The sequence below is a fragment of the Ceratotherium simum genome, chromosome 18, assembly GCF_057802395.1.
Source record: "Ceratotherium simum simum isolate JZ-2026a chromosome 18, ASM5780239v1, whole genome shotgun sequence".
NCBI lineage: Eukaryota > Metazoa > Chordata > Mammalia > Perissodactyla > Rhinocerotidae > Ceratotherium > Ceratotherium simum.
The window spans coordinates 37,612,438-37,625,209 of NC_141917.1; the positions used below are offsets into that span (position 1 = coordinate 37,612,438).

The window sequence follows — 12,772 nt, forward strand, 5'->3', positions numbered from 1 at the left end:
ATATTTTCAGCAGGTGAATGATATGGTAATATTTGCTCTTCAAAAATATCACTTTTGAGGCCCTAGGAAGACAAGTAAGGGTGAATTTTAGAATCTAGTAATGACTGTATTATAAAAATGCAAATGCGAAATGACTGATGTTGGCTTGAACTAGGGTGGTGATAGAGAGGATAGAGTGAAGGAGTATTAAGATTCAAACCACTCTCAAGAAGTAGAACCAGTAGGACTCGGTTATTGTTAGCTATGGAGATTGAAAGAGAAGGTAAAGTCAAGGATACTTGAGCAACTGGACACAAGAGAGAAGGAGGAGTTTGGGGGGAAAACAGACATACTGAGCTTGAGGAGCTCAAGAGATATCTTCATAGAGATATCACACTGTCGTGCAGATTTTGAGGCATGGGGTACATAAATTAGAAACTGTGAAAACGAGTCTGGTTGTTTTCAACATATAGCCATGGAAGTGTATAAAATCATGCAAAACAGGGACACAGATTGGACCAATGACAGGGCATTAATAAATCTAATATTTTAATTTTAAAATAGGGACCTGCACATTTCAAATCTGATCTTATTATTTTAGCATTAAACTGTGATTTCCATGTCAAAAGCATCGGAATCATACAGATCTGCTGCAGGGCATTGACCAAAGAGCATTCATAAAAATTATGTATCTTACCTCTAACACACACGTACATACACCCACACACATTTTGTTAATCTCTTCTTAATTGTCTTGACTTAACAACATTTCATATCCAAATAGAACTCATCTCATTGTACCTTAGAACTTCAGGGTGTCTGTTAAAATATCATCTTAAAAAATACACAGTATAATATTGAAAACAATTCTTTCAGAATAAAAATGATTCTTTAGAGAAGGAACTTAACAAATGCTTTGTTTAACCTGAGGGGAAAGTATAGATAAAGAGAAACAACTTTTACATTTACAAACGTCCACAGTTATCTATTTTATCTAGACATAGATAGCCAAGCAAATAGGTGATTCTAAGAGAGTGGAAATGAATAATTTCAAGAAGACAGTTTTGGTATTTTAGAATATAGAACCCTGAAGTAACACAACCAATAGAGGACACCTAGTGGTCTTTATCAGAATCAATATTTGCCTGCAGAAAATATTAGGCAACTCACACACACACACACACACACACACGCACACAGGTGTAATAATGTTAGTGTTAGTAGGTGTGCTAATATGAGAAAGAGGACATCACCAATCTTATATTTATAAATATAGGCATACATCAATTTAAATATTTCAGATAATTTCCATGTATCTCATTTCATTTGAACTTCACAACTGTTCTATTAAATTTGTAGGCTTAAGTAAGTCACTTTAAGTGTTTCTCCCTAGATTAAAAGGAAAATAAAAGGCACAATTTGAATAAACACCCACATATACTAATTTCTAGTATAGGATCCATTTCACATCACCATGTTTCAGGTGGTGTAAAATACAAATCTCAAATATAACCATATCAATAATATCAATATTATTATATTATAATAATATAATATTAATTATATCAAATATTGATATTTAAATTGTAAAACATTACAAAAAAGACTTCATGTAAGGCCTCATAGTGTTTTATTATTTGTTACAAACATTTCAAGGGCAAGAGTACTTGGCACAGATAAACTTACCTTTAGATATCTAAAAAAGTATCCTGCTTGACACTAGCTGTATATAAAAAATGTAAATGAGAGGGAAAGCTCTCTCCTAACTGGCATTATTAGCTCTATTCTCAGTGGTCTCCAATCCTCTGTAGCATTCTAAAATGTAAATCCCCTGCCTAAAATGCCTCAATGACACCTTATCAAATAAGTCTACCATCAGCACAAATTCCTGTCTACACCTCCAAACTCGCTCCGTTTACAACCTAAGTTCTGGAGATGCAGAGACACTGTGCTGGCTGCTTGTGCTTCACGTTTCATCAGAGCGCACGCCTCTGCTCCATCTTGTTCAGGTTGGTAACCCAGACTCCCGCTTCAAAGCTCAAATTAAGTATCTCTGAGGTTCTCTTGTGCAGAAAAAGCTGCATCGTTCACTCCCTCCTTTATGCCACTGCTTAGCACACCATCTGTGATTATTTTCCCGCATATCTGTTTTTCCTACAAAGCTGGGATCTGCTTTGTATTCTCATGTGCAGCATCTGCACATAGAAGTGACTCAGTAAATGCCTGGGAGTGAAGAATGCATATTCCCTTGCAATTACTTAATGGATTTAGACATGGAGGATTGCTATGTATTTAATGGAGAGTCATGCTCTGATAACCTACTGTGTTTAGAACTCTCTACTAGTGTACAAGGAGATTCAATGGCAAAAGTTGACCCTGACTCTTCCCTTTAGATGTTTAGGTCCAGCAAAAGAAAAGGAAAATGCATATAAGCAAGCATTAGCAACCAAGCTATCAGTATGAACAAATGCAGGCAGAGCCAGGAGAATTGCTCAAAGTAAAGGTACTGACCATTACAGCACAGTCCACCAATGTCAAATATTTTCTGGAGATGAGTTTAAGGCTAATTTTTAAAGAAGTGATAGAAAAAGAAAGGCTTTCCAAATCTGAGGTGCAGCACATGCAAAATTACAGCAGCAGAAAGAATCATTCTGTGCAAGAAGCATTGTAAAACTGAAAAACAAACAGAAAAGAGTTGTTGGGTGCAAATATGAAGTGACAATGGTGAGACGGGGGGATGGTTTTCTGGAGAGCCTTGAAGGCACAGCAAAGAAACACAGATTGGATGTGATAGGCAATAGGAATCCTCTCTGAGTTCTAGCAGAGGGCAGGTCTAGGAAAACACTGGTGTTTGCTGATGGCGAGTCTTAGAATTCTATGCGTTTTCTAAAAAATGAAAGTAGTTGCAATACGTATTATATAATCGTAGATAGGCAATTTATAGCAGGAGTTAGTTTTTAATCTAAAACAATTAGAAGGCTAAAATTAACCAAAGACAGAAGCTGCAGTCTGCATTAGCTTCCTGTAGAATAAATTTCCTTATTAATGCTCTGTTATTAAACATAATTTGTATATAAATCTGTCTCCAAGCCAACATAAAAAATCTAATATTGATTGCTAGAAGAGCATTGCAATGTTCCAGATACATTATCATCTGAAATTGCTATAGACATATATGAAGACCAGAACCACAGGGCCTCTTTCTTCCCACAAAATGGATTTAATTAATTGTGATATGTCTAAAATCTACACAAGGAAGGTTGAGGGAACAGTAAATGAGGAATAAAAAATAAAACATTATAAGTATGTATTTCAAAGCCATACTTATTATATAAGCATCATGCATTTCCTACATTTTTTTTACATTGCCCATGAAGAATTTACACTTTATATAACACTGAATCCTGCAAATAGATAACCATTACAGAGTAGTATTTCTCTTTTCAATCACTATTTCCTAAATCTCTAATAATTTCAAGGGTCATTCCCTTTTGATTAAATGACTAGGATCAGCAGCTGTAGCATTTAAGGTTCCCTGAACTCTTCACCCTTACAAACTGAATAACCTTCCATTTACTAAATTCTTAATCTACCCTTTATCTCTTCAGTGGCTTGTGATTGTCACAAATTGTTAATAACATTCCATTTAATTTCCGGGGATTTCCTCACCATATGTCTCTTTCAGGAGGATCACAGAGAATTGGTTGCCCCTGTGATAGGTTACAAACTAGCACTGTGGCCTGGATCACTGTCTTTACTGGAAATACAACAATAATAACAACAATGCTGAATTAAGGGAATGACTTTTTTAAAACCAAAATATAAGAGTGGGAAAGCTTCACCTCAGTTTTCTGGAGATTACAAGAAAAGAAATTTTCTGGCCTGGTTTACCTAAATTGCTCCAGATTCTCACCTTACCAGGCAATATATATAAAGCTTGACTATTGGGTCAGAGAGCTTATTTTTGCATCCTAAAGCCATTGATCTTATAATTACCTCATGAAAACAACTTTCCTCCTGGCTTCTTAACACCATGTATTTCATAAATTAAAGTTTCTGTGTTTCATTCACAATATTTGTCCAATTTATCTGGCTTTGTCACTTCTCGTTGTTTTTTGTTGAACTAATTCAAACCGGACACAAAAAAAAATTGTATCATTGAAGATGGAGGCAGTTTCCTATAGAAGGCAGCCACTTTCCTTGGGAATGATTCATTTAGAACAGCGGCAGCTTCCAGACTTCACACATTACCTCCCCAAATTTGCTGAATTTAGCATTAGCCAGCTTGGTACTAAAACACTCAGAACTCAAAAACATGTGGGGGAACTCACATCTTCCTCTGCAGTCTTATTCCAAATGCTCACAGAGCCACGTCTTCTGATTTATTTGTTGTATTTCTACTTGTAAACACATCCTGGTGGCATTTAATAAAAACTGGGTAAAGATTTGCCAGTTTGGAACCATTCAAGTTTCTTTGTGATTTCAGTTTGAATCAGGTAGGTGATGAAATAATGAATTTATATTAAATTCTGGATTAATTATTACTGTTTCTTCCTTGCTAAATAGTATTACCAACAGACATGAAATATCCACAATATATGTGATATTAAATGGTGGTATCATATAATCAAGAAAACATCCTTCACTTAAATGAGCTTATGGTTCATTTATTATCAAGGTCATTTATTTATAAGAAAGATCTTGCCAACTCACAACTCTGGCCTGAATGTGTTTGGTTATCAAATGTCTGTAAGTGTGTATTAAAGTGCATTTTACAATCATGTCGGCAGTGAGCCGATGCTCTTGAATTATATCGTGGCATCTTTAAAACACCATCATGTTACACAGAGCTAGGTGCCTGTGATCGCTGCAAGGAACCAGAGGACATCAGTGTTAAGAGTGTCCTCTTCTGTGACCACATGGCCCGCCATTTTATCTGATAGGATGCCATCTGTTCATCCTGCTGCCATTCTCTAGGGTAATTTGGTTAGAACTACAAGACATTGAAAATAGTCACATTGCCCACTGTATTTTTAATTGACTGGGTATTTATATCAATGGCTTTTCTTCTCACAGGTTATTTATTTTTAAATATTTTTTGTGACCATGTTTTAAGACCTTATTCAACTCATGTTGCATGAATCACAATCTTAGTTAAGAAGTTTCCTACAACTTTTTATTCAATATATAAAATAGTGGAATATTAAGGTATTGATCATTAAAAGAGTATATGTTATAGTGAGAAGCTATGTAGTTTCATGGTTAAGAACATTAGCTCTGGAGTCATATTGACAAGGTTAGCCTCCCAGCTCCACCTATTACTACACTCCTTGAATCTGGACAAGTTACCAGAGTTATTAGGAAGAGTCAATGAACTAATCAATGTAAAGAATCAAACACATTACTTGACATATAATAAGCCCTCATTAAATATTAGCTATTATTATCAATAATTATCTTGGTTTGATGTTAATCTCGAGTTGGTATAATAAAGTTTGAGAACCAAACATTTATCACATTTTAGATGGAATGTGCTCTATAGAGACACATCACAAGATGAATCCAATTTCTCAAATGTGCTTCATTTGATTTTAAATATAATCCATACCCATATTTTAAGAATGATCCATTTTTATGCCTTTTCAGCAGTCTTATGCAGTGTTTTATTATTGCATGTCATTTCCTGAAATCCTGCGAACCAAAATGTCATTGACAAGCACACACAAAACACTGCTACCCTCACAAAAAGCAGAGCTAACGTTCACAGAAGTTCCATTTTATGACTTGTTTAAACCTAAATTCCAAAACATAATTTATCCTAAAAATGCTAAAAAGCATTTCTGTAGTGAGAAAAGTGACAATTAATCCATAGACAGTATATTGTTTTCTTTAGTGCAGGTTTAGCCACTCTGGAGGCCTTTTTGACCCTTATTTTTATGCAGACAATAAAATTAGGTTATAATTAATTTTTTTTTAAATGTAGACTTAGAAGGAAAAGAAAGTCGAAAAGGTTAACATGCAGACTCTGGAATTAGGGACATAGACTCCCTTGCCTTGGTGATGGTACCTTTAACTCAGATCTTTGGAAACTCCAGTTGGCTGAGCCCTTTCAAGTCCCACCAACTGCCTAAGAACAACAGATGCCCTATTCAGCAAAATATTGGCCAGATTCACTGTATTTATTCACTGTACTATTTGTGTTTTCTACGTAATAATATCCCTTCTAGGTATGCTGTTTTTCAGTATTGTGAAACAAATTATTAGGGAGAAACCATAATAAATATAGGCCAAGCATACCAATGAGCAAAATTATTATGCTAAAATCAATCTTTACATAAACAACTTGAAAATATTCAAAAAAACAATCTGTTTTCTTCAAACACAAATTCCCTGAAATTTCAATAATAAAGGAAACATATACCATGTTATCTCACAGAGCTAATGATACAAACTAGATTAGCAATCAGACCGTATACATCTTTGTCAAAGAGGGTACTTGATGTATTCATATCAGATAAAAACAACATCCCATGGTAGAGGAGGGGTTGCATGGGTTAAGATAAAAATTTATTTATTAAAAATGGACTTGTTTTTTTGGTAAGACTGAATTGACATAAAAAAATTGTTTTACGATCACTAGTTTTTCAGTTGATTCAAATCCACCATTTGACCATATCTTTTGAAGATACAAATATATCATTTATGTACCAAATAAGAATAATAAATGAAATTTTTCTCCTTGAATTTCATAAAACTCCTTATGCATTAGGAGAACCTTAATGAACCTTAAGCACAGTTCATTTTAAAACAGTTGTTATAGTTAACGATCTCATGATACAGTGGCTTAAAAAAAGTAAAAGATATGTCTTACCTCTTCCCACTGATGTATGTATCTAATTAACCTTGAAAGTCGTAATAAACGCAAGAGACTGAGAATTTTTGTAAACCTCACAATGCGAAGTGCCCTGGCTGTCTTGTAAACTTCTGAATCCATTCCTTTTTCTACAATGAGAAAGATATAATCCACTGGGATGGATGAGATGAAGTCAACCACAAACCAGCTTTTTAAATAATTCATCTTGATCACTTTAGGGTCCAGGATGATTTCAGAACTGTCTTCATTGACAGTCCCAGTCCTAAAATTCATGATCAGGTCCAAAAGGAAAACTGTATCTGATGCCACATTGAAAATAATCCATGGTGTTGTTGTTTGTTCTGTAAAGAATGTGATTCCAACTGGTATGATGACCAGATTTCCAACCATCATTATAAGCATTATTAAATCCCAATAAAACCTACAACAAATAAAAAAATCAGATTTTAAGATGTAGACAATAACCAGCCCATTCTTCTCCCCCCTCATAAAAAATTATTACTGACTTATGGTTAAATAAATGAATAAAAGAACAAAGCATCGGTTTTGTAAATAAGGTAACTCCTTCAACGGCTATAAATTTAAATCTAAGTATAATTAATATGTTCCTAAAGCAAGGCATTGTGATTATACAATTCTAAAAATTATCTGATGTAAAGTATTACAGAAATAAATTCAAGAACTCCCATAACCCCATTTACCCGGCAAAGAATTAAAAACAACTTCCGCTACAGTTACATATAATATAGATGGAAATAAGAGAGAAATAAGACCAGAAGATCTACCTTAAAAAACCACTTTTGGGAAGCTCATTGGAGGTGCTTTGAAGTACTTTATATGTCAAATTACCAATCACAGGTTAGAATAAACAGTAATAAATAGGGTACACGAAAAATATTGGTACTGCAAATTTATCTCTAGAAGATTATGTTAACCACAGATTCTAGAAGAGCCCATGGCTTCACAGTACTCCAAATATTTATGCTTTATTCTTCTTTAGTTTGAAATGAGAAAACTAATTTTGTCCTGAGGCTGAAAATAATTGAACAGACTCTACTCTAGATTTGAAACTAGATTCTACCTAAAATTTGCACTTTTATTTCTGCTTCATGGAACAACTACTTTAAATATTGCCATTATTTTTCCAAACAATTCTTTCTTTAAAATTTCTGATTTTATTTTCAACATGTCTATGGTTACTAACTACCTTTTGAAACACTGTCATCTCACCCTATATTAAAATTGGGAGAAAACCAGGAACTTTATTCTGGGTTAATATTAGCGTAACTAAATTCATCAAAGATGATTATAAAGTTATTTTCATTTGGATTCTTTCAAAGTCTATTGACACTGCAATTAACAGACTAGGTAATAGACTATTTATACTTGTTACAGTATATACTTATAAAAATGAGGAAACAAATCAACTAATAGAACTCTATAACCATGAAATAGTCTCTTTCAGGTAACATGAGTTACTTCATCCTGGTCATAGGTGTCTTCTTTTGGCAGTTTTTTTGCGGAAATGATATAAGTTTTTATATCTTTTATATATATCTTTTATATAAGAAATTTCTGTTAACTAAAATATTTTTATTTTACATCAATTCTCCTACTTAAACTATTTGGGCAACATTTTGGTAAGGTATACATTTGAATACCTTTCAAAGTTACTATCATCCCTAATTATGAATGACTCCTGGGATAAAATAGTAGTACAAGAATGAACTATAATAAGCACTATCTCCCCTTGTCTCCACCCACCCCCAGGATTATGTAAAAGAGAAATGTTTGTCATTTTGAAGATTTCATCAACCTTTCTGTCTAAACCTATCTATACATCTATGGACAAGTATACAAATACCCATGTCAATCATACATCATGCACTGGCAATTTCAATGAAATATTTTCTTTCCCCCCACCCCCCTCTCTTAATGGAAATGGAAAATGTGCCATTTAATACACTAAGGACAGAGGAAAGATGTAGAGGAGATGCAATATTGTAATAGCTATTTCACAAAGAAGTGACATCATTGAACTCTAAAATGAAATCATGTGTGCCCTGAGGATTTCCACTTTTCTGGACACTCTTATCAGTGCCTTCTGTGGGCTCCTCTCTCTGAACTCCCCTTGAAGGCTGCTGTTCTCCTGAGTGTACACACAGCCCTTTTATCTTCTATTCCACACATGCTCTTTGGGTAATACACACTCATCCAAGTCTTTAATGATTAATTCATAACCGATGACTCCAAAAGCTTTATCTGCAGTCCATTCCTGTCTTCTAAGCCTCCTAATCCTCAAAGTCAGCAACCTACTAACCTATCCCCTTGCATATCTCACACTCATGCCAAAGAGCTTGCCCAAGATCAAATTCATCATCTCACCTCCCACACATATTCTTCATACGTTCCCCACGTCAGGGAATAGAACAGCTCTATACCCAATTTGTGAGCCATCCTAGATAACTCCTCGCCCTAAATCTACTCAATCTCATATTCCATCAATCACCAAGACTGTTTGGTTCTAACACCTAAATATAAGCCGTATTCATCCATTTGCGCTTTACGATTCCCACTGCAGCTGTCTTCAACTAGAAACTTTTACCAACTGTTTAAATTGGAGACAAGTTATTTAAATTCTCTAATCCTAAAGTGTCTCATCTGTAAAATTAAGATTATTATAGAACCAAATGCGTAGGATTTTATAGATTAAATAAAATAATACATGCAAATCACAGATCCAAGTATATAACAAACTGTGGCACACAATGCCTACTTAGTATTCATTTACCTTTCCTTACTTACCAAAAGAAATCCAGCTTTGTAGGGAGCACCCATGAGCCCACTGAAAAATACTCACTTTTACAGACATCCTTATAGTTCTGTCATTAAGATAGAAGGTATTTTTTAAAGGAAAAATCATATTCTATCCCTCTTAGTCAACAGAGATAAAAAGGATAAAATGCCACCCATTCTTTATTATTATAATAATGTTTATCACACCATAGCTTTTTATTAGTGGTACTTAATATGGTCTGAAGCCATTAGATATCTCAACATCAATATGAAGCTCCACTAAACCTTAAAATTTCCTTTTAAAGTATCATTGACTCTATTTTACAGACATAAACACAGATCTTGTTATAGACTTTGCATAATATAACACTTTCTCTGGTCAACATGAATTCATTCCTTAGCTAGCCAAGGAAAATACAGTTATCACCCACTCTTAAAAGTGTGATGTAACTTCTGTTTTTTAAGCAATGAATATGTTCCTGAAAACTGACCTCATGAGACTCTCTTGCCTACCTGCCCACAAGTTTCTCTTTTTGACTCTTTGCTCTGAAAATTTCTCTTGGATACTCAGGCTCTCCCTTTTCCTTAACTCTCTATTTCTACGTCTTATACATTTTCATAGGAATGTCTTTGATATCCATTCCCTTTTTCCATTCCCATTGTTATCTCTCTAGTTCAGGCAGAGCTATCTCTTGCTTAGAATATCTCAAGAGACTCCTGTCAATGTATCTGATCAATTCTACCCACCGTTCCTAGAGCAACCTATCTAAAAGGTAACTTGCCAGGTCAAAAACCATCCATGACTCTCTCAATTAGGTAAAAACAGCTGGTTATCAAAGAAGTCGATCATATAGCCTCCTCCTTCCTTCTCAGCTCTTCTTTAACACTTTATGGCAAGCACCTCATATCTTAAGCAAGAGAGTACTTGCTCTTACCTTGTCATGCACACCTAGGTACACCTACAGGAGATACAGTTACTTCCATTCTACCTATCCTTTTTCCTATTAGCATTCTACCTGTCCTTCAAGTTCCATTCTAGCAATGAGTCTCTTTGTTTTTTTTTACAACCCCCAGAGCAACATATATTTTCAGTATACTTCTTATTTTATTTTTGCTTTTGTTACCAATTATTTGTCTTTGTTTCCTCCATCATTACTAGATTTAAGTTCTTTGAACTTCAAAACTATCTGGTCTTCTGTTTAACTTCTGCAGTGATGTAAACAGTATCAGGATGACAAATGCTAATAAGATATATTAATGGAATTTTTAATGGAAATATACACTTCAGCGGGGATATTTAAAGAAATTCTTTTTAATAAGACAAAGAGCCATTAATGCAGTAAACAATTTCTTAATTTATCTTTTATATAACTCTGGATTCTTACTCTTTGAGGGTTTCATAATATAGAATACATTAAAATAAATAGGAAATGAAGAGATTAGGAATATGTTCTTAAGTTAGCCCGCAAACAATACAGTTTTGGATTTGACACCTGGTTTGGTATGTTAGCCATCTCCAAGGGGCCGGCCTGGTGGTGCAGCAGTTAAGTGCACGCGCTCCGCTTCCGTGGCCCAGGGTTTGCAGTTTCGGATCCTGGGAGTGCACGATGCACCACTTCTCAAGCCTTGCTGTGGCGGCATCCTATGTAAAGTAGAGGAAGATGGGCATGGATGTTAGCCCAGGGCCGATCTTCCTCAGCAAAAAAAGAGGAGGATTGGCATCAGATGTTAGCTCAGGCCTGATCTTCCTCACAAAAAAAAAGCCATCTCCTTCTATTCATCCGGCTCTAGCGAGACAGTATCTATAAAAGATCTCGGTTGGACTTTGGAGGCAGATTCGGGTTTCAATCCTAGTTCCACTTGCTGTACGGTTTGGGGCAAGGTGTTTAACTGCCTTGAACTTCAATTTTCAGTTTTCTACTACTCTCAGAGTTTCTCTGCAGGAGGACTGCATGCAATGATATCTGCAAAGTATAGAATATAGAATCTGTTATATAGATTCTATCTTCTACAGAAAGTTTCTGTCTCTGAAAAACCAGCAAAGCAGAGAGGGCACTCACTACAAAACCAAAAGTCTTGACAATTACAGTAGAGTAATAATCTAGGTAAGCATTTTTACCTTATACTGAAAGTGGGTAAAAGAGACAGAATAAAATAGTATTTCAATTATAATTAATACATCACTAATAACTATGATAATTTTAATTACTAATAAATTAATTTTCATAGATAAATTATTTTTTATGTTAAGAATCCATTTTCCCTCTATAAGTTTTTAGAAGAGAAAAAGTGGCATTGTAAAGATTAGTCCATGATATTAAACTGTGAAGAATTCAAAATTCAGTCATGTTTCTTTCTACCCACTTGCATCCTTCTGAAGCTTGTGGTAAATAGAGACAACCCCCCTTCTCTAACAAGAATTCCCCACTGTCCTCCAGGTTCCTCTACCCCCTTATCACATCTGCTCTAGTTGAAATAATCTGATGTCAGAAATTTCTAACCTAAAGCCTTAAAGAGAGTTAAACAACTGCCATATTTCGCTATTGGAGGTGCTTGCCTTTAAATTTTTCTCTCTAAATACTGAATGAAAGATTCTCTTCTCCCCTCTCCTGATGAAATAAATATTTGTCACTAAATAGAATAGAGGAAAGGACTTGTGGTTAAACCCCTAAAATGGCACCAGATTTATACGTGGTTACTATTTTACCTATGGTTGAAGTCAAATGATGTGACAAACCTGTCCCATTACTCACACTTGACTCACTCCTAAAAATTATATTTTTACATATAAACCATAAATTGGGCATATGTTTGTAAACCAACTTATTTATCAATCTAAATAAATAAACAAATGTTTAGCTGGATTTACTTTTTATAAAACACAGTCTTTGCAATTATGTTTCAAATTTTATTTGAAACTGATTCCATTTTCAAAAGTCTAATTAATAGCTCTATTATTGGACACATATCTCTTGAAAAATAACATGAAGTGCCTTGTCTTAAATGCTATGTCCCCTTCCTAGTACTATCAGTGGCAATTCACCCCACCAAGTCTCAGCAGCCAATACCTGAACTCTGATCTGACGGGTTCTCAGACAGCCTTCTTCACCTTATAAACCTCAC

General features: G+C 34.7%; 1 protein-coding gene across 1 annotated transcript in view; it reads right to left on the reverse strand.

The window, feature by feature from the left end:
• Positions 1-12,772, reverse strand: part of HCN1 (hyperpolarization activated cyclic nucleotide gated potassium channel 1) — a 384,938-nt gene that overhangs the window by 329,965 nt on the left and 42,201 nt on the right. Inside the window, exon 2 of the mRNA XM_004422795.3 lies at positions 6,851-7,274. Coding sequence (XP_004422852.1) covers positions 6,851-7,274 — 424 coding nt within the window. The remainder of the gene's footprint in view (positions 1-6,850; positions 7,275-12,772) is intronic.